The sequence below is a fragment of the Natator depressus genome, chromosome 1 (genome assembly GCF_965152275.1).
Source record: "Natator depressus isolate rNatDep1 chromosome 1, rNatDep2.hap1, whole genome shotgun sequence".
Lineage (NCBI taxonomy): Eukaryota > Metazoa > Chordata > Testudines > Cheloniidae > Natator > Natator depressus.
In genome coordinates, this window is record NC_134234.1 from 27,878,145 (window position 1) to 27,901,344 (window position 23,200).

A 23,200-nucleotide genomic window follows, 5' to 3' on the forward strand; every position below is an offset into this window, starting at 1 on the left:
CAAGTTTGCAATAGTTTCTCTGCTGTACCAAGCTTTAAGTTTATTCTCAGGTAATAGCTGAGACACAGCTTCAGATTTTAGCACTGTACACACACACACACACACCCCTTAAGGTTAACCTGTCCCCCTTATTTTCAGGCTTGACTTGTTTTTTCACCTCCCTTTCTTTGGAGGGCCATAATCTAAGTCTTCTAGTAGCCTGTTTGCTGATCAGATGTATTGATTATTTGCAGCTCCTTTGTGCCCATCAGCTAGGTAATTTGCATTTACACAGAGGCTTACTAGCTTGCTTCTGGATCCAAAGCTGTTAGCAGCTCAGACACTGTCTTAAAAGGGAAACATTTTACTTCCACCAGAGTTCTGATTACTTTCCACTTTCATCTCCTGCTCCAAAACACACACAGATCTGAAAAAGAAAGCACAACCTATTGTGGCCCCTTTTGGAGCCCTAATAGGATTTTAATTAAGTACCATGTTTTATTTGCATTTCTTTTACCCCTTCTCCATTATACACTGCACACGTCCTGGGAATATGCACATTCCTTCCATATAGTTTAACCTCCATAACATCATATTAGCCAAATTAATTTTACACAAGGTGTAACTGCCTCCCCTATGCCCATAGAGTTTTCATGCACCCCCACCAAAGCAACAATCTGATCCCCCAGAGACACCCCAAGGCTCAGTGTTCCCATCATCCCTCCCCTTTTCCTTTTCTTTTTCCCATGCACACACACAAAATTCTCTTTTGCCTAACATCCTTTGCACTGTGATTACTCTTTTACACAACTGTACCCTGATTACATTTCCATCTTGTACAACTAGACACAACCAGGGGCAGCCAAGTTAAGTTCCAATAGAAACCCCTTCCATCCTTTAGTGATTTTGATTACATTACCCCAAAGTCAAATCATTTGAATCAGATTCTCTCTCCACCTGCTGCCTGCAGCAGTCCCCTATAGACCATTTCTGTGGGAAAAGGGCCCATTTTCCCTCAGAATAGCTGTAAAGGCTTCTGGGGCCAGAAGCACAGTGGTGGGAGTAGCCACTTGACCTGACCCCCTTGGATAATTTAAATTACCAAGCTTCCATCCAATGTGACTGCACAGAGTTGCACATACAGTTACATTTATAGAACTGGGTTTTATCATTAAACAAAAACTTCCTTCTTGACATCTCACATAAGTATCCAAAGTACCCTCCATTAAAACTTCAGAAAAACAAAAGAGTGTGGAAAGGCAGGTTGCACTTTGAAACTTTTTTTTTTTCCCACTCCCCCAGGACCAAGTCCCAGATCCAGTCTCTAAAGGTGGTCTGTTAACTCTGCTTTTGACTATAAACCCTTTTGTGCCAAATCATCTTTCACTACCCCTAACTAATTTACAACCCTTCAGCAGCCCTTGCTGAAGCAGCACCAAACTTGAAAGATTCCTGGCAGCTTCCCATAATGCTGCCCTTACTTCAAACCTCTCACAAGCGGACTGAAGTGCCTCCTTTCCCTGGAAGGCATTCAGTCCCCATGGGCAGGGACCTTCTTCCACTACCCATATACCAAGGAGGGTGGGCTCCTCAGCCACCCCCCATCCTTCTGGGTCCCCTAACAAGTGTCATCTGCAAACTTGCTGAGGGTGCAATCCACACCATCCTCCAGATCATTAATGAAGATATTGAACAAAACCGGCCTGAGGACCGACGCTTGGGGCACTCCACTTGATACCGGCTGCCATTCTTCTTGCCTTCCAGCTAAATGTGCCACAGAGTGGTCCAGTGAAATGGATACTGGCCGGGGAGCTGAATTCTAGTCCTGCTTGTGTCATCACTTAGTTCTGTGACCACCACGCCACTTAATCTCACTTTGCCCTGGGTTCCCTATCTGTAAAACAGGGGTAACGATGCTTTTACCCAACATTGTAAAATTAATGAATTTGAAGTTCTGTGTGTGTTCTGAATATAGCTGTAATCTGACATGGTAATTCCATGTTTGCAGTTCTCCCTGCAACTATTATGGAACTGCAGTGAGAACAAGCAGATTTCTACTACAAGGCCAGCCCCTGTTTTACCTCCAAACCACAGTGCTAGCATGCTAATGGTTCTTTCTACCTAGCCCCTTCCCCAAAGAGATGAGTGCTTATTCCAAGCAAATGTAGCCCTTTGTAGCCCACTGCTGGATGCACAGCCCAAGAGTTGGTGTAGAGTCTTATTCCTCACAACTTGCCCCAACACCTTTTATACTGATTGGGGGAATAGTCAATGTCTCCAGAAGTGGTGTGTACGTTTGCCGAGGAAGTTAAGACAAGAGTTGATGGAAGAATTTGTGATGGAGCCTAGCCTGGGCCAGGGTAAAGGAGCGGATATCCCAATTTCATAGGGGCACTGGGGTTATTGTTAGCAACACATACAGAGACAAAGCTCAGTTGCCACTGTTGAGTTAATTTTGGTGAAGCAAATGGGCTCAGAGAGTCAAAGGTGTTAACATGACCCTGTCACTGTACAGCACTAAACAGTTAAACAAGGTTCGGGGTTTTGAGTACAGCAATCTTGGCCTGTTAGTTCCATGGTGAATACTTCATTAAAATCTTTATTACCTCATTACATATACAGAATAAGAGGGAAAAACAGCAAAAGCATTTTAAATGTAAAATATTAAGTCAGGCTTTCATTTTAACAGCATCCTTTATTGGCTTTCCCTGTAGTTGTAGCCACTGTATATAAGGAAACCGCCATTTGACAGTATGTTCAAGGGTGCTAAAGATGGTAATAATGATCCTTTCTAGAAGGAAAAGAGAAAAAATTAATTGCGATAGGCTGGAGCTGTTGTTAAGTCTGATCCTGCTTCCTTGAAGACAAACGCACACAAAAGGCCGGGGAGTATAGACGCCAACTCCGTGGGTGCTCAGCACTCACCGGCAGCCAGCTCCTCCCCCTCCTCCTCCCCCTCCCCCAAGGGCCTCCCGCCTGTTGGCGGCCCCACCAATCAACTCCTCCTGCTCCCTCCCAGGGCCTTCTGCCCTCCGCGATCAGCTGTTCAGCAGCGTGCAGGAGGCCCTGGGGGGAGAGGGAGGAGCCAGGACGGGGCACGCTTGGTGGAGGGGACAGAACTGAGTGGGAAGGGGTGGGGGCGGAGCGGGGGTGGGAAGAGGCAGGGTGGGAGCTTGAACTTGGGGGAAGGGGTGGAGTGGGGGTGGGGCCTGGGGCTGAGCGGGGGTTCAGCACCCCCGGGGAAAGGAGGAAGCCAGCGCCTGTGCAGGGGAGAGAAAAGAACACTAAAGATAGAAAATGCAGCTTCCACCTTTGGAGCTGACTTGTAGTTCTAAATTGTAACCTCAGGGTGGAGAAGCCTGGGTACAGCGTATGGTCTTTTCAGACACCCCAAGATCTGGCAAACTTGCATCAGGCTGTCAAATGTGGTGCTTTTAGCTGCCTCTCTGGTCATGGGCTCACAGGAGTGTTGCAAAAGATGCAGTTTTCTTGGCTGGCTAAGCCAGACTCCTCATAAACAGTGTCCTGCTTTGAGCAGGGGGTTGGACTAGATGACCCTCTGAGGTCCCTTCCAACCCTGATATTCTATGATTCTATGATAGAAGGAATAAGGTGGGGAAGGAAAAGGACACATGAGGGAGGGGGGCTGGCAGGAACCCAAGTCTCACATTCCAGGTGTTGTTCAGGACTTAGCCAAAACTGGTGGAGGTGACTGTGTCATCTGGGTCTCACTCTCTGGCCCAGTGTAACCAGAACGCCTTTTCAGATCAGGACGATAAAGGCCCAATGGTGTTACAACGGATTCTGGGGTTGGGGCGTCATTTGCTATGAAGCAAGGGGGGGCAGTTGTCTCCTCCCAGACTGTTCATAAGTCTGTGTGCTCCATTATATCTTCCACTTTTGTGGGGGAGGTTGGGGTGGGTGGGTGGAGGAGACTCTGCAGGATACAATTTATTCACATAAAATGTTTTATGCTGATGCAGCTTCGCCCCAACCCCCAGATTTATCTGAAATGACACCTCTGCCCAGGGTCCCAGGAGATGGTGACTGCCATGGTGGTAAAACTCATTCCTTCCAGTCCAACCATCCTGCTCCTGGCATCACAATTCTCTCCAAAGTCTCTTTTTTGTAAAGCCCTTAAAAGGGGGTGGTGGGTAGAATGGCGTATCCCCTCATTATTTCATCCACCGTTAGGCCTCATTTCCAACACACCAATTTTGGCCCATTTCCAATTCCACCCTCCTTTTGTTTGCCACAGATAATCTCATCACAGTCCTTGGGTGGTATCTGCAGACCTTTCTGTTTGGGCTAATTCAGGCTGGCTGTCTTTAACTGTGGCTGACTTTTATAAACAATTGTATGTAAGAGGCTGAGTTGGACTTTTGTTACCTTGGACAACTTAGAGTACAGGCCTGTGCACAACAACATACCCTGATGTGGTACTGGGATAAAAGCATTAAACATATTAGTGTTTGTGGGGAGGGGTACCCCATAGGGCAAAGCAAGGCAGAGCTGGGGGCTGGGCAGAAGGGCATTAGATGTGGTTTTAGCTGGTCAGCTTTGATACCTGGTGTGGGAAAAGTTTTTAAGTGTTTACATTTTTTTCTTTAGTTTGTGGGCTACTAGGGCCGAAAGGTACTCTCCCCTTATTGTGGGAGGATGGAGAAGGCCAGGATGCTGGTGGTAAGTCTTGTGCAATAGGAAAAGAGCAGAAAGGATTGGTGCTCGAAGCAGATGCCCTTCTGCTGGTAGTTCCATGTGATTGCAGAAGCAGCAAATGTTGCTAGTGGGAACTATCCTCCATATAGGGACCTGATCCAACTTCCATACGAGGGACAGGCAACCATGGAGTCTAGAAAGGACATAACATGCCAGGATCTCTCCCCAAGTGTGGTGTTACCAAGATGCACCATTTTATTGCAAGTCTCACAATATTTGGTGTTTTTTCCTAAAACCCCAGCTACTGGAGTCATGTGACTACGAGACACCCCCAACTTGAATTTTGTTTAAAAAGTAAATTTCTAGTCTTCGTGGTTGCAGTGAAAAGCTTTTGTTTTAACTCTGATGATTTTTAAGCCAGTCATGATTTGGGGTTGGCAATACTGCAAACCTGATCATTAGAATTGGGTGAGAGAGTTCATCTTGCAATCAGAATGACGGGTTCTCGCATGAATATTGGTTTTTAGTTAACACGCAGCCTAACTGGCTCCCAGTGTAGCTTTATATTGATGCTAACCTCAACTTATGTGGATCTTAAAGCCTGGATTCTTTTGCTTTCTAAAGGAAACTACAAACATCCATGCAGTTTGTTATCTTAATTAGAGCAAACCTCCTGCATTCAAAGCATTTTCCACAGTTAGGATGATTCATTTTGGGTTGAAGAAAAACAGACAAGCCAAGAGAGAGCATAAAAAACTCCCATCAGATAAGGTTCATCTGGTAGTCTTTCAGTCTACTTCCCCTTCTGTCCTGCTTCTCCGCCTCTTGCTCATCCATCTAGGCAGATTGTGACAAGACTGGCAAGTCTAATTAGCTCTTTGTGTCCACTGATTGACATTCTTCAATAGCAATTGCAGGCTATAAGTGGATGTAAAGTCCCTTAGTTCACAAAAGCACCAGGAATATTTGCTTAAGTCTTCATTTGCAGTAAGACACCTTGCTTACACTGTAAGCTCTTGAGGGCAGGAGCCACCTCTTAGTTATGTCTTTACAGTCCCTAGCACAATGAGGGTTCTAAGGAGCTACCCTGTAAATAGTAATATTACCTGGCTAGCTTTTTCAAGTTCCCTACTAGAAGAGAAAGTTGTAAAGTTTCTAGGCCACAAGCCTTGTTTCTTTATCAACAGCAAATTAGAAAGAGAATATGGAAAGACATGATCAGGTTGGAGGCCAGGTCTGTGAAGGTTTGAGTTAGGTTCAGAGAGGTCCAATTGTTTATGCAGATTAAGCCATGACATTGCAGACTTTGTCTGAGTAAACTAAGATGATAATCAATAGCACTCAGTCACATAAATGTTATTTGCATTTTAAGACTGTATATTAATAACAACTAAGGAAGAGGTCTGTTCCCAAGAAACTTTTCCTCTGTGTAGCATAACTTTATCATGGCTGGGATCACAGAAGTGGGAAGTAGATGGTGCAGCAAGTTGGTAATAGATTTTTACCTCTACGGCTGTCTTTCCAATCCAGTCAGATCAGGAATGAGTAGGGCCCTACCAAATTCATAGCCGTGAAAAACGCACCACGGACCATGAAATCTGGTCTCCCCCCCATGAAATATGGCCTTTTGTGTATTTTTACCCTTTTACAGATTTCACAAGGGAGACCAGCGTTTCTCAAATTGGTGGTCTTGACCCAAAAGGGAGTTGCAGGGGGGTCACAAGGTTATTTTAGGGCGGGTTGCAGTATTACCACCCTTACTTCTATGCTGCCTTCAGAGCTGGGTGTCCAGAGAGCAGTGGCTGTTGGCCAGATGCCCAGCTCTGAAGGCAGCATCCCACCAGCAGCATTGCAGAAGTAAGGTTGGCAATACCATACCATGCCACCCTTACTTCTGCGCTGCTGCTGGCCGTGGCTTTGCCTTCAGATCTGGGCTCCCAGCCAGCAGCCGCCGCTCTCCAGCTGCCCAGCACGGAAGGCAGCCGCCACCAGCAGCAGCAGTGCAGAAGTAAGGAGTAAGAAGAAGTAAGAAGTAACAGTACCACAACCCCCCCTACAATAACAATGCCTTTTTAGATCAGGACCCCTACAATTTCAACACCATGACATCTCAGAGTTAAATAGCCAAAATAATGAAATTTACAATTTTAAAAATCCTATGACTGTGAAATTGACCAAAATGGACCGTGAGTTTGGTAGGGCCCTAGTAATGATGAAGAATCCTTATGTGACTGATGTTCAGAGAACCTATACACAAAGAGTTGGTCTAAATAAAGATCCTAGTTGACATGCGTCAACTGTCCATGTTAGCCACCAGGATGGTTAGCAGGCTCAGTGGTAAGGCTAAGGATTGAGATTGTTTGTGTCAATTACATTACCTTCTTTTTGGGTAATATGTTTGTATCTTTATATGGTAACCGAGATTTAATGGTAAGTATCCACGTATAGTGCCTTCTATGTTCAAATCAGTGTACAAACACGATCTTGCTCCCACTCAAATCACTGGCAGTTTTGAATGACTTCAGTGAAAGCTGGAGCGGGTGGATCCTTATTTAAAACTTTTCATCTTCAAACCTCTTTACAAACCTTAGCTAATTAATCATCATCGCCTCATGTGATGTAGATAAGTATTGTCATTCCTGGTTCAGCAAAGCACTTCAGCATGAAGTCAAAGGGACTGCTCACCTGCTTAAAGTTAAGCATGTGCTGAAGTCCTTTGTTAAACAGAGATAAGATTGCTCAGTTGCTTACAGGTAAGCATGTGATTAAGTGAGATTCTGAATTGGGGCCATTATCCCCATTTTGCAGATAATAAAACTGGGGACCATAGTTTAAATGACTTCACCAAGACCACAAGAGGGAGTCATTGGCAAAGGCTTATATAGAACTCAGGAATTTCCGGCTTCCAGACTTCTGTTTAAACTGTGATTAGACCATACCTCTGTAAAATTCAGTCTAGCTAATGTAAAGTATTGATTTCAACAGCCTGGTTGGTCCAATATATAATTTATGCATTGTAAAAGTAGTGGGTGACTTATTTTTTTCTGCATCTGATCTCTCCCCCAACAGATGGCTTTGCCATTTCACTGGGGACTATATCAAATTCAAAAGGTAGCATACTTGTCTATATTCTTTCATAGACCTGATGCTATCCCCATTGAAGTCTGTAGTAAAATTCCCATTTGCTGCAATGGGAGCAGGATCAGCCTGTGTGTGTCTTATGAATAAAATACAATTTGTTAAAGGATCAATCAGTCCCCTTTGTTGTGTGATGTGGAGGTGTCACGTACGAAGTTCACATCTGTGGCAACTCACTTTGTAACCTCTCATCCCTACTGCATTTTTCAAGCTCCTAGTACCAAGAACACGCAGAAGCATTGCATTATTTCATTATATTAACAATTCTAACCACTGCAAGATCAAGTTCCTTCACCAGATGCCCTTAAATTGTTGCATATTCTGACTTCATTCCTTTTTATAGTGCAAATGGAATTATTGTTTTCTTTGTGAATCTACCAAATAATTCATGACTGGCAAGAGAAGACTGGAAAAGAAATGTCATTAACCTGCTAACTTAACTGCAGAATGCTCAGTGATGCCCTGCATTTAATCATGATTCTCTAGTAGCATAGGTGCTTGTAAATTCACCTGTTCTTCTATCTGGCGCAGGGCGGGTGGGTGAATGCACCATTTTCTTTTATTACACTGCAAACGTCCCACCTGCGAGGGAGGATGTTTCTCTTAAACAAAAACGCCACCAGGTATGAAACAGCGACAATAGTCCCCAAAGTGAGAAGCATGGTGAAGGTTTTAAAAGGAAACAGCTGAACGTAGATGCCGTCCACAAGGGAGCAGCCTGGGTAGTGGATTATAGGGGGGATTTTCAGGGAAGGCTCCCCTGCCAGCAGCCTTAACAGGAACCCGAAGAAGAATCCAGCAGCTGAGCCATATGTGTTGGTGTTGGGAATGAAGAGGACGCAGCAGAGCTGGGGAAAGAGAAGGGCGTACACCAGCTCACCACTCAGGAACCACAGATCATAAATAGAATGGAAGTAAAAAGCCAGGCCTGCAGCTGCTGCCCCAAAAACCACCATGGAGACCCTCATTATAGAGACAACTTCTTTCTCCGTAGCCTGTAAAATAAGAGAGTATTGTTGTAGAAATCATCACTGGCTCATTTTTAATCTGATCCTGAATCCAATCTCAAGTTTACAATGATCAGATAAATAATATCCAGATGCAAATTTTACAAATAGATTTCAGCTGAAGAATTTAGTTCTGGATCCAGATTTTGAATACACCTACATTCAGAGGTATTTGGATCTAGAATTTTGGTTTGGCCCATCAGAAGCTATCTGTAAGCATTACCAACCTGGGCTGGATTTGAATTAGTCTTGACTTAGAAAAACTCTACATTCAAATCTCTGGGCCATGTTCATTTTGAAAGACATCTTTGGAATTAGAGAAGCTAATAATAATAAAAAAGTACATAATAAAATATATAGTAAGAACTTACTATCAAATACGGGAGCTGAGCAACATAGAGTATGTCTACACAGCAAAGAAAACCCTGTGGCTGGCCCATGCCCACTGACTCAAGCTCGTGGAGCTCAGGCTGTGGGGTTGTTTCATTGATGTGTAGACTTCCAGGCTCGGGCTGGGGCCTGAGGTCTAGGATCCTCCTACCCCGCAGGGTCCTAGAACCCATGCTGCAACCTGAACCTGAAAGTCTACACAGCAATAAACAGCCCAGCAGCCCGTGCCCTGCAAGCCAAAGTTGCCATACCCATAATAATTTATTTTGCCATTTTGAGTTTAGAGAACTTCTGCAAGCTTCTGGTGTTTTTGCAAAACCCAATTTGACTTTGGCAGCATGGGCTAGCCTGTTGACCAGAGGAATGGGAATCAGTAGCTCTTGCATTCTGTTACCACTTCTGACTTGTATACCTTTACGGACTTGAAGCTATCCCCATTGAAGTCTATTGTAAAACTCCCATTTGCCGCAATGGGAGCGGGATCAGTCTCTCTGTGTTGTATCAATAACATACAGTCTGCTAAAGCATGAATCAGTCCCTGTTGTTGTGAGATATGGAGGTGTGATCTATGAATTTCACCTTTGTTAAAACACAATTTGTGACCTTTAACCACAGTTACATTTATGTTTCACAACACTTCTACTTAAATGTTCTTACCCTCATTTTAAAAGATGGGAGAACAAGGCTCCCAGAGGGCAAGGCACAGATTTGTAATGGTTTTTAGGCATTGCCAGTACTTAATTTGTGCCAGGGCTGAGCCCTGACATCTCTAGGCTTGGCCGTTCATAGCCCCAGCACCTCTGGGCTTGCTGCATCAATTAAGAATGTAAAATAATTGCTTGAGACACGTCACCTAATTGCTTGAAGCCGAGCACCTCTTTCTTTACAAATTAAGCACTGGGCATTGCTGTGCTCAGTGTTGCAGCACCTAACCAAATCTCATTTTCCAAAAGGATTTCAGCAATTAGGAGCCAAAATACCATTGACAGCCGATGGGATTTAGACTCTTAAGGGCCTAAATCGCTTTTGAAAAGTAGATTAGGCTCCTAAATCAGTTGGGCCTTGCAATGCTGAGTACAGCAATTTACTAAATACCTTTAAGAATCTGGGCCTAAATGACTTGGACAAGGTCACATATCCCAGTCATGACAGACAAGTGTTCAAGTCTGGGATCTCCGGGCTTCCAGCAGACAGCAGTGCTGTACTGGGGAGATCAAATGTCATGTGAAAATTCAAGTTTCCCTAAATTTGACAAACAGTTGAAATTTTGGGAATCTGAAATCAGACACCTGAAATGGTGGCAAAAATTTTGCACAGATTTTTAGTAGTTTCTCCCCGCTGTAAATACTAGTGGTGAATCTGTCACCTGTTTCCTAAGAATTTTTCTGTAGATGTTGTGTGCAAACATAGAGCTGGCAGAGAGAAGGGCTGAATCTGCAGAAGACATGACGGCAGCAGCGATCGCTCCCAAGCCGCCAATGGAAATGTAGGTCGGGCAGAGATAATGCAGCACCAATGGCAGTATCATGGCTGACTCTCCTCTCTCCACTGGTGTTGGGAGACCATAGCTCGTCTGGTTCCAGTCTTGAACACAGAACAAAAAAAGGAGGCGAAGAATTAAATATTTAATTCATGCTTTTGTTGCCTTCAGAGCTGTATTTCTACAAAGAGCCATCTTTCCGCAGTTAAAAACTGTGTTCTAGAACTTAGATTACGTTGTTTCCTGACTCCAGTTGGTGATCAGTGTATGTCCTGAAGCATGAGAACTGAAAGTCCTTGCAAACCTAGCTAGAAAGCATGTATATGTTGTTAATGCCAAATCCTAACACTGGTTTGTGCATCAAGTAAGGGGCACAATGGTCCAATACTGCTGGGTAAACTGGCAGTGAACTGAGTCAACCACTTGGAGGGATGGTTGGTCCAGGGCACAACGTGCCTGCAAGAGTGTCCCCTCTGCTGCTTCTGGGAACAGGGCACTGAGAGGTCTGTCCGCCCTCCAGACATTGATTGCTCAGAGATGGGGTCTTTGCACTGATTTCTCTGACAGCTTTAGCCCATAAGTATCAAATTCTTTTCTGACTCTTAAGCTATTTACTTCCACAAGAGCTTGATCCTGCTCCAACTAGGGTTGAGATTTTTTTTGGAGGGGAAGGAGGAGGGAGGAGTTTGTTTTTGTTTTACCAGTGAATCTTTAAATTCCTTTGAGCGTTTTCTCCCCTGAACATGATCAATGATACCGACACAACGCAGTAAAGATCGTGAGTATAAAGCAGTGAGGGAAAATAAGTTTTATTGGTCTTTTTTTCCCCTTTTTGCACTCAAGAGTATGTATTGTACTGTGCACAGAATAGAACTGTGGCAGCCCCTTTCTTTACCCAACATAAAACATTTAAAATATATATTAGGTATTTGAATACCTGAATCAGAAGCTGGAAGGCTCCAGCATTCTGATTCCGGCCCCTAAATAAGTGGTCTGAGTATCAAAAATGCTAAACGTCCAGCAACTCCCACTGATGTCAGTAAAAGCTACTCGATGCTCAGCACTGAAACCAGCTGCTTTCTTAGGTGCCTAAATCAGGACAACGTAGTCCTATCTTTAGGCCCCATTTTAATAATCTTGGCCACTGATTTTAAACCTTGAGCAAAAAAGTACATTTCTTAAAGCCACATGATTTAGTTTTACCTGTGGATGCTGCTATGGCCCCTATGAGCACAGAGGGGATGGCCATTAAAAAGCTCCCCAATCCAGAGAGATAGGAAATGAGCCTTGCTTGTCTTGGTGAGGAGGCTGAGAGAACTCGTTGGAAATAAGTTTGCCATGGGATACTTCCAAGAACCTGAAACGTTCAAATGTTAATGCAGTGAGACAACATTCCATGCTTGGTAGTATTATTTTATTTATTGGTAGGGCTAGTAGCACCTTCTGTTATCAAAAAGAAAAGGAGGACTTGTGGCACCTTAGAGACTAACCAATTTATTTGAGCATAAGCTTTCGTGAGCTACAGCTCACTTCATCGGATGCATACCGTGGAAAATACAGAAGATGTTTTTATATACACAAACCATGAAAAAATGGGTGTTTATCACTACAAAAGGTTTTCTCTCCCCCCACCCTACTCTCCTGCTGGTAATAGCTTATCTAAAGTGATCACTCTCCTTACAATGTGTATGATAATCAAGGTGGGCCATTTCCAGCACAAATCCAGGTTTTCTCCCCACCCCCCACAATAAACCCACTCTCCTGTTGGTAATAGCTTCTAAAGTGATCACTCTCCTTACAATGTGTATGATAATCAAGGTGAGCCATTTCCAGCACAAATCCAGGGTTTAACAAGAACGTCTGAGGAACAGTGAGGGTGGGCAAAGGAATAAACAAGGGGAAATAGGTTACTTTTTATAATGACTCAACCATTCCCAGTCTCTATTCAAGCCTAAGTTAATTGTATCCAATTTGCAAATTAATTCCAATTCAGCAGTCTCTCGTTGGAGTCTGTTTTCGAAGTTTTTTTGTTGAAGGATAGTCACTTTGAGATCAGAAATCGAGTGACCAGAGAGATTGAAGTGTTCTCCGACTGGTTTTTGAATGTTATAATTCTTGACATCTGATTTGTGTCCATTTATTCTTTTACATAGAGACTGTCCAGTTTGCCCAATGTACATGGCAGAGGGGCATTGCTGGCACATGATGGCATAAATCACATTGGTGGATGTGCAGGTGAACGAGCCTTTGATAGTGTGGCTGATGTTATTAGGCCCTGTGATGGTGTCCCTTGACAATATGCATCCGATGAAGCGAGCTGTAGCTCACAAAAGCTTATGCTCAAATAAATTGGTTAGTCTCTAAGGTGCCACAAGTACTCCTTTTCTTTTTGCGAATACAGACTAACACGGCTGTTACTCTGAATTCTGTTATCAAGGTTACCTGACACTTACCATTATAAGAGCTTAGTTTCAGTTGCTTATACATTTAACAAACTTTAACTGTTTTAAAAGTTCAGCCAGAATGGTGCAGCTGTTTCCTGAGAATGTGGCCTCTGAAAAATGCCTTTTTTGTGATTCTTTCTTAGCGCCTGGATGCTTGGGAGCAGAGAGTTGAAGTTTGGTGGGCGGTGGCCTTTGTTTCAGGGATGAGTCTTTTGCCAACTCTGTGGACTGGCTTTGGAATGGATGATGAAACCATTCAACCAGTCCAATCTCCCACCCCACCAGCCAATCCAAGAAAGATTTCTTACCAGATATAAGAAGTCATCCAGCCACCTTCCAAGATATTCTGTTTGTACTTGCCCAATCCAAGGGGCTTGGTAGGATTCCTGAGCAGCAGTGTAATAAATATTTTCTGTTGCAGAGTTGAGCAGGGCAAATGGGACACAGATCCACTGGGATTAAAATGGAAACACTGAATCTCTTCACTAGCTTCCTCTCACTTCTATAGCCTATTCAAGCTCCTTGGCCTTGCCTTTGCTCTAATTTCCTCCTCTCCCACTCCTGCATCCTACAGCCATCCCAAGCCTTCTGCTTAATTGTCCCTTTTGTCTCCTCCTCCTGCTCATCTTCATTTCATTCCACCCTTTATTCCTGTTCCTGTATCTCATTCCCCCTCCTTTTCCCTAAGCATTTCCCTCAAGCTCATTCAAATTCCTTCTTGTTCTACAAGGCCTTTCAGTGCCAGCTAGACTGATGTCTATTTTATAGGGACAGTCCCAATATTTGGGGCTTTGTCTTATATAAGTGCCTATGATCCCCCACCATCTGTCCTGATTTTCACACTTGATATCTGGTCATCCTAGTGCCAGCCCACTGTAATTCACTAATGCATTAAGGTTAAAATCTTCACTCCATGTATCATATCCTCTATGCCAAGAATTTGGTATGTCAATGTTCTGTTATCAACAGGAAAAGGAGAGTCCATCAGAAAGGGCCACCATATATGAATTATTGTCACCGTTGTAATGTTGGATAAACTCAGACACAGAAAGATTGAGCACGTTCTCAGCTGTGCACCAGGCACAAAGGAGGTGCAAAGAGTAATTTGTTTTCCCCCATTCTTGGGCCCTGTCCTGCATCTGCATGGTCATCATAGAAATATAGGACTGGAAGGGACCTCAAGAGTCTTCCAGTCCAGTCCCCTGCACTCAAGGCAGGAGTAAGTATTATCTAGAGCAGTGGGTCCCAAACTTGTTCCGCCACTTGTGCGGGGAAAGCCCCCGGCAGGCCGGGCCGGTTTATTTACCTGCCGCGTCTGCAGGTTCGGCTGATCACAGCTCCCAGTGGCTGTGGTTCGCTGCTCCAGGCCAATGGGAGCTGCTGGAAGCAGCGTGGGCTGAGGGACGTACTGGCCGCTGCTTCCAGCAGCTCCCATTGGCCTGGAGCAGCGAACTGCGGCCACTGGGAGCCGCGATCGGCCGAACCTGCGGACGCGGCAGGTAAACAAACCAGCCCGGCTCTCCAGGGGCTTTCCCTGCACAAGCGGCAGAACAAGTTTGGGAACCACTGATCTAGACCACCCCTGACAGGTGTTTGTCCAACCTACTCTTTAAAACTTCCAATGACGGAGATTCCACAACCTCCCTGGGCAATTTATTCCAGTGCTTAATTACCCTGACAGTTAGGAAGCTTTTCCTAATGTCCAACCTTAAACCTCTCTTGATGCAATCTAAGCCCATTGCTTCTAGTCCTATCCTCAGAAATTAACAAGAATACATTTCTTCCTCTTCCTTGTAACAACCTTTTATGTACTTGAAAACCTGTTACCATGTCCCATCTTAGTCTTCTCGTCTCCAGACTAAACAAACCCAACTTTTTCAATCTTCCCCTATAGGTCATGTTTTCAGAACCTTTAATCATTTTTGTTGTTCTTTTCTGGATTTTCTCCAATTTGTCCACAGCTGTCCTGAAATGTGGCTCCAAGAACTGGACCCAATACTCCAGTGAGGCCTAATCAGTGCAGAGTAGACTGGAAGAATTATGCCTTGTGTCTTGCATTGTGTAGTTAAGAGCATGGTTGCTTTATTGAAATTAATTGGTGTTTTTGGATAACCGTCTTTTTGGGTTTTGTTTATTTCCAGCCAAGAAAATTATGGGCTAGATTCTGCTATCTTTACTCATGTGAATAGACAGTAGACTACACCCATGAGTAAGTGCTACTCAACCCAAGTAAGAGTTGAAAAACTGGCTTTATGTAGTCCTGGGTCCTTTTTGTTTTTACACCTAAAGTAGAGCTTTGGGGTCTGAGACCAATGTCAATGGACCTACTTTGGACTGAGACTGGTGAAAATGCGAGAGGAATTTTGTCTCTCATCTTTGATTATGAAATATTGAGAAAACAGATAACACAGAAATGCATTGAACTTACCAGGCTGAGCACAATAAAAATCAGCTGTATCACATCTGTGTATGCAACTGAGTACAGCCCTCCCAGTAAAGTGTAGAGTATAACAGTGCATGCCGATATGATTATGGCCAAATAGCCTCCAATATCCAAAATGACTCTCATTGTTGCCCCTGCAGACAAAGACAGTTTTGAACAATCATAACAGGTCTTATATATGCAAGTTTCTTATTATACAAATAAGTTGTTAAATGATACCAATGGCAATGCAGTCTAGGTTAGTGCACCTGTCTAGAAGCCAAGGATTCCGCAGTTTTATTTCTTGTGCTGTCACCAACTTACTTTGTGACCTTGGCCAAGTCACTTCAGCTCTCTGCACTTCAGTTTCCTCATTTATAATATCAGGATGACAGTAAATAAATACACATCATTACCTAGTACTATGGAAATGTGAATTTTATATTTCTATCAGTTTTACTTTAAACATGCACAAGAAACATTAGGAAAGGGAATAAATAATATATTTTCATGAATTAGCGATGAACACATAATCCGCAAAAGGTGGTGTAAAGCAGAGCTATCCATGGCTGTCTTTCCCTTGTCCTCTGTGTTTTGCTACATCATCTTTCTATCAAATACAACTGCTCAGCAAATATATTTACCTAATGAAGCAAGAATAGCTGCAAACCAGAATATATCTCCTATTAAAGGTGGAATAAAGAGAAGGCTTCCAATCATGTTCCCGTATGTTTCTTGGAGAGGATCCATCATTGTCACATAATTTTTGGATCTCATTGGATTTACAAAGAAGAGGCCACCTATCAGAAATGATAATATTGTCATTGAATTTTATACACATCTCCTAAGAAATTGTCAGAACTGTCCTCTTGTTCTAAATGATATCTGTATTAAAGCCAGCATTAGTCAATGTTCACTGGTCACACTGCAATAATTTGCTAATGTTCCCCGTTAAAATGTCCATCAGCTGATCACCTCATTAAATATCCACATTTACCAAGCTTTTTAAAGTGCACTTCTCATCAGTAACCATCTTATTCAGGCAATGCAAGGCCCTACGGAGTTTTCACTGTAAAGGGTCTTACATCATCTGAAAAAAGTGCACTTTGGCATGGGCAGTGGGTGACCCGCTGGCTCAGGGAGGCTAGTGCCTGCCTGAGGCCCCGCTGGATCCCAGAGCCCCACCCTCCACATGTCTGCCAGCCCTAACCCCCGAGCGCCCCCAAGCACAGGGTGGACAGTCCCAGCTCTGGCATCCTCCCCCCTCAGCACTGGGCAGTGCGGCCCCAGTGCCCGAGGGCCCCTCAGTGCTGGGCAGCCCCAGCCACCCCAAGTCCCGGCCGCAGGCAGGCCACGGCCACCCTAACCCTAGCTCCAGCCCCAGCCCCAGCCCCAGCCTGCTTCCCTGAAGACAAGTGACCAGCTGGGCTGGCGCCAAGGGAGAAGGACAAGAGCAAGCAAGAGGGGGCTTTCTGGGCAGAGTGTGGGTGAGGCCACACCAGGCTCTTTGGGGAGGCACAGCCTTCCCCTGCCTATGCTACCCACCGCCCATGTGCTTTGGTCAATATAAGGCAATAGGTTTGTCCTTGATTTTGTGAATGCTAGATGCCATTCAACATACTGAGATAAATGCTGCCCTCAGTTACATACAATGAAACCTGCAGCTCCCCTATGCCTCCTCCAAAATTAAATTATCTTGTTTTTAATGTCAGCACCTCATGAACTGAGCCCAGTCCTACACTCCTTCCTCATATCAGCAATCCTCACTCAAACAAGTAGTTCCATTAAAATTGATGAATGTATGTAGTGCCAAATCCTGATGCCTACAGGACTGCTTGTCTGGGGATTACTGACATGAGGAATGGGTGCTGGGGACTGGACCTGCAGTCTCTGAATGGGGGTTCTTGTGTTGGTAAGGATTACTCATGTGAGAAAGGGTTGCCGTGCCCATAGGCTACTACTTTAAGGCCTGATTGAAATGGAAGTCAATAGGCATCTTTCCATTGATTTCAGTGGGCTTTGGATCAAAGTCATAGTGCTCTTCACAGGGCAGATATTTCCCAGTGTAAGAGCAGCTCTTCCTTGTCTCTACTTGTAGGATTCTGCTAAATTGCTACTACACGCTTCCGGGGGAAGCTGCCCGCAAATGGCACTGTTGCACACCCAGTACTCCAGCTTTATGTGATGGGCTGGTGTATGGCTGTGTCTAATTGTGACCTGCCCTTGACATTGTAACTGCCTTTTGAAGAATGTGACTTGCATTTGGAGTGTGTAGTTGTGCCTGCCTAGAGATGCCAAGGACAGACCAAGGCAGCTTATTGTAATGCAGGGCGCCTCCCTGAAGCAACTAACACAAGAGTCATCAGTGGTGCTTGTCAGAACACTGGATTTGCTGAAACCAGTGGCCAGGTTAAAGGAAACTGGTTCTCCCAGTTTGTCTCCCAGGGGAGTAGGACTTCAACCACCTGACTGAGATCATGAAGCTGGTCAGTAGATAACGTGACAAAGGGGACTGAAACCTTATTTAAATGCAAGATCTGCTCTTGGTTCTCACTCTCTTGCTGAAAAACAGAGACTGCAGAAGGTAAAGGGCCCACGGGGCCTACCTGCTTGACACATGGACTAGGCCTAAGGACTCACAAGAAGGGATGAGCATAGACACAGGGAAAAGAGCATTCAGGCTCCTGTTGTTTTCCTAGAGATCTGTAACTCTTGTATGCTTTGACAGCAAAGCTTACTGTGATTTTAAAAACTCCAGAGCAAAGCCTGTGTTCCTTACTTTACTTGCCATGTGTCCCTAAAGAGTTAAATTACAATCCAGAGCACCCACAGAGGGGGCCAGACAAGAGGTCTGTACCCAGTAGTGGGCCTTAGGGTATGTCTACCCAGCAGTGTAAGCTTAGGCTTAAGCCTGGGCTCAAATCTAACTCCCTTGCATCCACATACCAATTGTGCTAACCAAGGGCTCGGACCTAGGTTCCCAGGACCCTGCAGGGCTGGAGGGTCCAGGCAAACATTAAGCTGGCACTGGGACCTGGCGTTCGAGCCCTATTGCTTTTCTTTGTGCACGGGGTCCCAGCTTGACTCGGGTCCCGGCAGTCTCCGAATGTATCCCAGAGTTCCTTCGGGCAACTTCCTTAGTCTTCTCTATGCTGACGATCTGTGATGCCATCTGTTGCACTCTATTGCAAATGGAAGCTGCACCTCCCTTCGCAAATGGCAGCAGGTCGAATCAGCAGGTTAACCCCTTGTTTACTGGACATGCAACCCTAGGGAAGGTGGGGCCCTAGAGAGAAGAGCCGGGATCAAGCGACTGCCCTGCAGAGAGGGGGGAGAGCACAACTCGCAGCTCAGCATGGCCGGGGAAGGATGACCCTCAACACCCTGACCGCTCCCCCTCCCTGCAGGGCTGCTGCTTGGTCTCCACTCTGCTCTCCGGCCCCCCCGGGGGCTGCATGTCCAGAGTGCCCAGGCAGTGTGTGCTGTCAGGGCAGAGAGTGGGAGCCAGCCCCCAAACTTCCCCACAGCCTCCCAGAGATCTCTTATCCCTGCCTCCCAGGGCGCGTTGGGGCAGGGATAAGGGATCCTGGAAGGTGCTGGAGCACACGGGGATGCACTTCACTGCTCTGCTGCCAGCCGGGCTGGAGTGTTTTTCCTCTGAAACCTGCCTTTTATGCCAAACTTCGAAACAGACAAAAGTAAATAAAAAACCAGCCAAACAAAAACACCTTCACTGAACATCCCATTTCAGAAATTAAGAATTGCGAAGTTTCACTTTCATAGTCTGACAGCCCGGGAGCCTGATGTGCGAATTCTCCTCAGAACAGCTGCACATGGGCCTTTTCCTGACTCAGCCTAAACTGGTGAAGAGCCTAGTTGTCTGGTTAGATGGTAGTTCAGTACAAAGCCTTCTCAAACCCCAGTCATTCTACTGAGACAGCCACCAAATAAGCTAATTATGCAGCTTATGTACTCATGTGATCCTTATGGGAACCTGAGTCCCACCAATAGCCAGCATTAGTCAACAGCAGGTGTGTGCGTGCGCGCGCGTGTGTGTAACTCACACACCTCCTGGGTGTGATGTTCTGTCCCATCTAGGGCAGGGGTTCTCAAACTGGGGGTTGGGACCCCTCAGGGGGTCACGAGGTTATTACATGGGGGGTCGCGAGCTGTCAGCCTCCACCCCAAACCCCGCTTTGCCTCCAGCATTTATAATGGTGTTACATATATTAAAAAGTGTTTTTAATTTATAAGGGAGGGGGTCGCACTCAGAGGCTTGCTATATAAAAAGGATCACCAGTACAAAAGTTTGAGAACCCCGTATGTATTGGGACCGAGACCACTTAGAGAGAGATTAATGAGTCTGCTCTACAGCCTTAGTTAAGGGCCATATGGCATTTAACTCATGCAGTAGAGGCTCATGTATTTAGCTCAAAGATCCCAGGTTCAATCCCGATGACCGGGGTCTATCAGTGTTACAAGTGAGCGCACCAGGGGTCAGAAAATCCTTAACCTCGAGTTAAAATGCAATGTAAATGCTCAAGCCCAAGGTTGAGTCAGGTCAACTTGAGTCCCACTAATCTTAGGCTTACATTGCTGTGTAGACATACTCTGAGAGGCCCAGAATTAGAAGCAATGACTGGATGCTGACCAGATCCAGCTGGCTTGGAAGCACATGGGCTCCAAAGCTGGTACAATTACAGCTGACTGGTGACTGTCCACTAAGGGACTTGGCTAGGTCTTCTGTAGCAAACATGCATTGAGATTTAGGGTGTTAGGAGAATGTATTTTGGTGGGGAAATCATGGTGATACTTTTTAGCTCCACAAACATTTCAAAGAAAGAATTACATTTTGTTGAGGGCATGATGTTCCTACTGCCAAAAGGATATTGGAGAAAAACAGAATTCACAGAATATCACATGCAAGCAAAACACACAAATAAGATTCTCTTGCTGTAGATTGTCTCATGCAGGTGAATCTCTGCACCTGCACAGAGCCCCATTGAGTTCTGCATTTTAGGCCCTAATCCTCCAATTATTAATCCCTTGAATTCTCATCCTGAATCTATTGTATGTATGCAGAACATAGTCCGATAAAGGCCAATTATATCACTTTTGGGATGTCCACTATCTGACACTTCATTCAGAATCATTTAAACAGCCTGAGTATTTGACAGTTATCTGAGTGTAGAATACATAATATGTAGAATGCATATTGTAGATGTTGGGACATATGAAAAGATGCCTGCTTGTCTGGCAGGGAGGGAGAACAGCCAAGTGAAAAGCTGAGCCAGCACTTCAATCGGATGAACAACTGGTCAGCGGTTCAATCAGGGGAACAGCTTGGTCAACAACCTGATCAGGTAAACAACTGAGTTAGCAAACTAATCTTAGTGTTAGGCAGAAAAGTGTTTATATCTATAATGACTAATTTTGTAACAATATATTTAAGGTGAGCACCTGAATGTGGGTATGCGCTAGCATTTAACCCTATGCTGTGGCATGTTTCAGTGGACTGATCTCTCATTGAATCAGCAAATAAAAGACATACTTCTTCAGCTCAAGAGTCTGTCTGTGAACCTGTGTGTTCTGGGTAGCAGGGAAAAGACCCGGTCAACACTGGGAGAGGCTGCATTTTTTAGATCCATAACATTGGATTAAAAAAAAAAGATTTATAACATGTTTTGGGGGTTTTTTTGTTTTTTTTTTTACCAATAACAAGGGACAAAGCAAATCCTATTGGCGCCTGGACCCACACTAGTCCTCTTGTGGGAAGATAGACAGTTTCAGCTGTACCATTGATATATGCTCCTCCGACCCAGGTTGCTGAAAAAAAAAGGGGGGGGGCAGGAGAAATAGTGATGAGACATATATTGCCTTACTACTCTCATAAAACATATTGAAAAGTACAGAGCCAGACTGTGAACCTCTATTCACACTGGTGAGTGTTTACTCACACTCACATTTACTCCAGATTTTTTTTACTTCACATTTATCACATTTACTATCACATTTATCAGAATCTGACCCTAAAGGCTAGTTTACACTACACAGGTTCTGTGGATACAGTTATACTGGCAAAAGCCCCTACAGGGGGTGCAGCGTAGACTGACAGGAGTTTTTCTGCCAGGATAGCAACATCACCTTCCTGGATGACATTAGCTATGGCAACAGAAGCACTCTTGTGTCAGCATAGCTGAATCTATTCCGGGGGTTTTGCCAGCATAGCTGTGTTGGCTGGGGGATGAGGCTTTTTCACACCCCTGTCCGACATAGCTATGCTGACAAAACATTGCAGTGTAGACCTGGCCTGGGTAAAATTCTGGAGAGGTGATACTCAAAGTGAATAGCTACATTTGCATGGAAAACTCATTAATGTTCAGAATAGGTTTATTTTTATTTCTATTTTTGTTAATGGTAAACACTGGCTGGAGCAGATAGCAAGAGCAAATAGCGTTACATTTATTGTTCCTTAATAATTTATAGAACATAATTCCCATGTATCATGGTCCTTTACAATAGCAAATGTGTGCTTAAGAAAATAAATCCCTTAAAACAACAGTCAAGCACATACTGCATTCAAAAAAGTGAGTCTTCAGCTTAGACTAAAACCAAGCAAATCTGCTGGCCAGACAAATGTCACTTGGGACAGCATTCCCCTATTGACAGGTAAGAGGGAAAAATCTCTGATGATGGGAAAACACAGAAGAAATAGAAGAGGTGTCAGAAGCATAGTGTGTAAATGCTTTAAAGAACTATATATACATCCTTCTTTATAGGCAGATTCTGATAGCCTTACTCATGACGAGCAGCACCATATCCCACATAACAAGTAAGGTATTCAACACGAGTGAAGGTAGCAGAATCTTGCCCTAAATTAGCACCACATTCTATCCTCTTGAGTAGTATCATATTCCTTAGGGAGTCCCACTAATTTAAGTGGGACTACTCCAGACATTAGGGACTGCTCAGTGTGAGTAGGGCTGGCACAATCTGGCCCACAATGCTAATAAAACTTCCATATCCCAGACTTAGAAGAGCAAATTTATGTTGTGAATGAGAAAAGCTCAACCTGAATGTTTTAATAAGATAAACAGATTTCCTTTCAGAACACTTACCAGTTGCAGTGAATAATCCAATGAAAAAATTCATGTTCCTGCTCCCCACTATGATCATCTCAATTGGTTTCCCTTTCTTCTGGTCCTTTTTGCTTTTCCAAGAAGCCCAAATTCCAATGGCTAAAGTTATTGCATAAAACACAATTAACGCTACCAAGCCAGGTATATTCAGAGCCATTTTCTGCAGTTTATTCTGGACCACAGAGATGAATATGGATTCAGTAGTGCTCACACAGTACCAAAGAATTATGAGCCAAAATTTTGGTCAAGGTACTGGATGCTATGTCTCCGTCTTTCAGTCTCCACCCTTCTTGAGGAAATATCCAATCCTGCCTTCTGGGTGGAAGTAGGGTGGGGTAGATAAGGGACTGGGACTAAGGCAAATAAGCATTTATGTGTTGTATAATGTCAGTCTGATATCAATGAGGGGAAATGTAATATTTTGTATGATATGCATTGGCATGTGAATAATCAGTATCCATTTTGCTTGGTTCTCGTTATGAGGTCAGAACATATGTGGATGAGAATCTTGTCTGAACAAAGTTGACTGAAATTAAAAAAAA

The 23,200-nt window shown here is 44.4% G+C and overlaps 1 protein-coding gene across 1 annotated transcript; it reads right to left on the reverse strand.

Annotated features, from left to right (window-relative positions):
* Nucleotides 1-8,294: 8,294 nt before the first annotated feature.
* LOC141981516 (high-affinity choline transporter 1-like) lies at nt 8,295-22,815 on the reverse strand. The gene is made up of 8 exons (XM_074943176.1): nt 22,638-22,815; nt 21,232-21,345; nt 16,164-16,319; nt 15,526-15,674; nt 13,406-13,549; nt 11,857-12,010; nt 10,540-10,757; nt 8,295-8,771 (listed from the first exon to the last, which is right to left on the reverse strand). The coding sequence occupies exons 1-8, from the start codon at nt 22,813-22,815 to the stop codon at nt 8,295-8,297; spliced, it is 1,590 nt and encodes a 529-aa protein (XP_074799277.1).
* Between the last annotated feature and the right edge of the window lie 385 nt (nt 22,816-23,200).

Bases quoted from the DNA above. Each gene is read 5' to 3' on its own strand.
- LOC141981516 (XM_074943176.1), bottom strand. From the start codon at position 22,815: ATGGCTCTGAATATACCTGGCTTGGTAGCGTTAATTGTGTTTTATGCA. The intron at 21,346-22,637 runs GTAAGTGTTCTG...TTTTTTTTTCAG, and splicing joins TGGATTATTCACTGCAACTG to CAACCTGGGTCGGAGGAGCA. The intron at 10,758-11,856 runs GTAAAACTAAAT...TCTGTGTTCAAG, and splicing joins GGCCATAGCAGCATCCACAG to ACTGGAACCAGACGAGCTAT.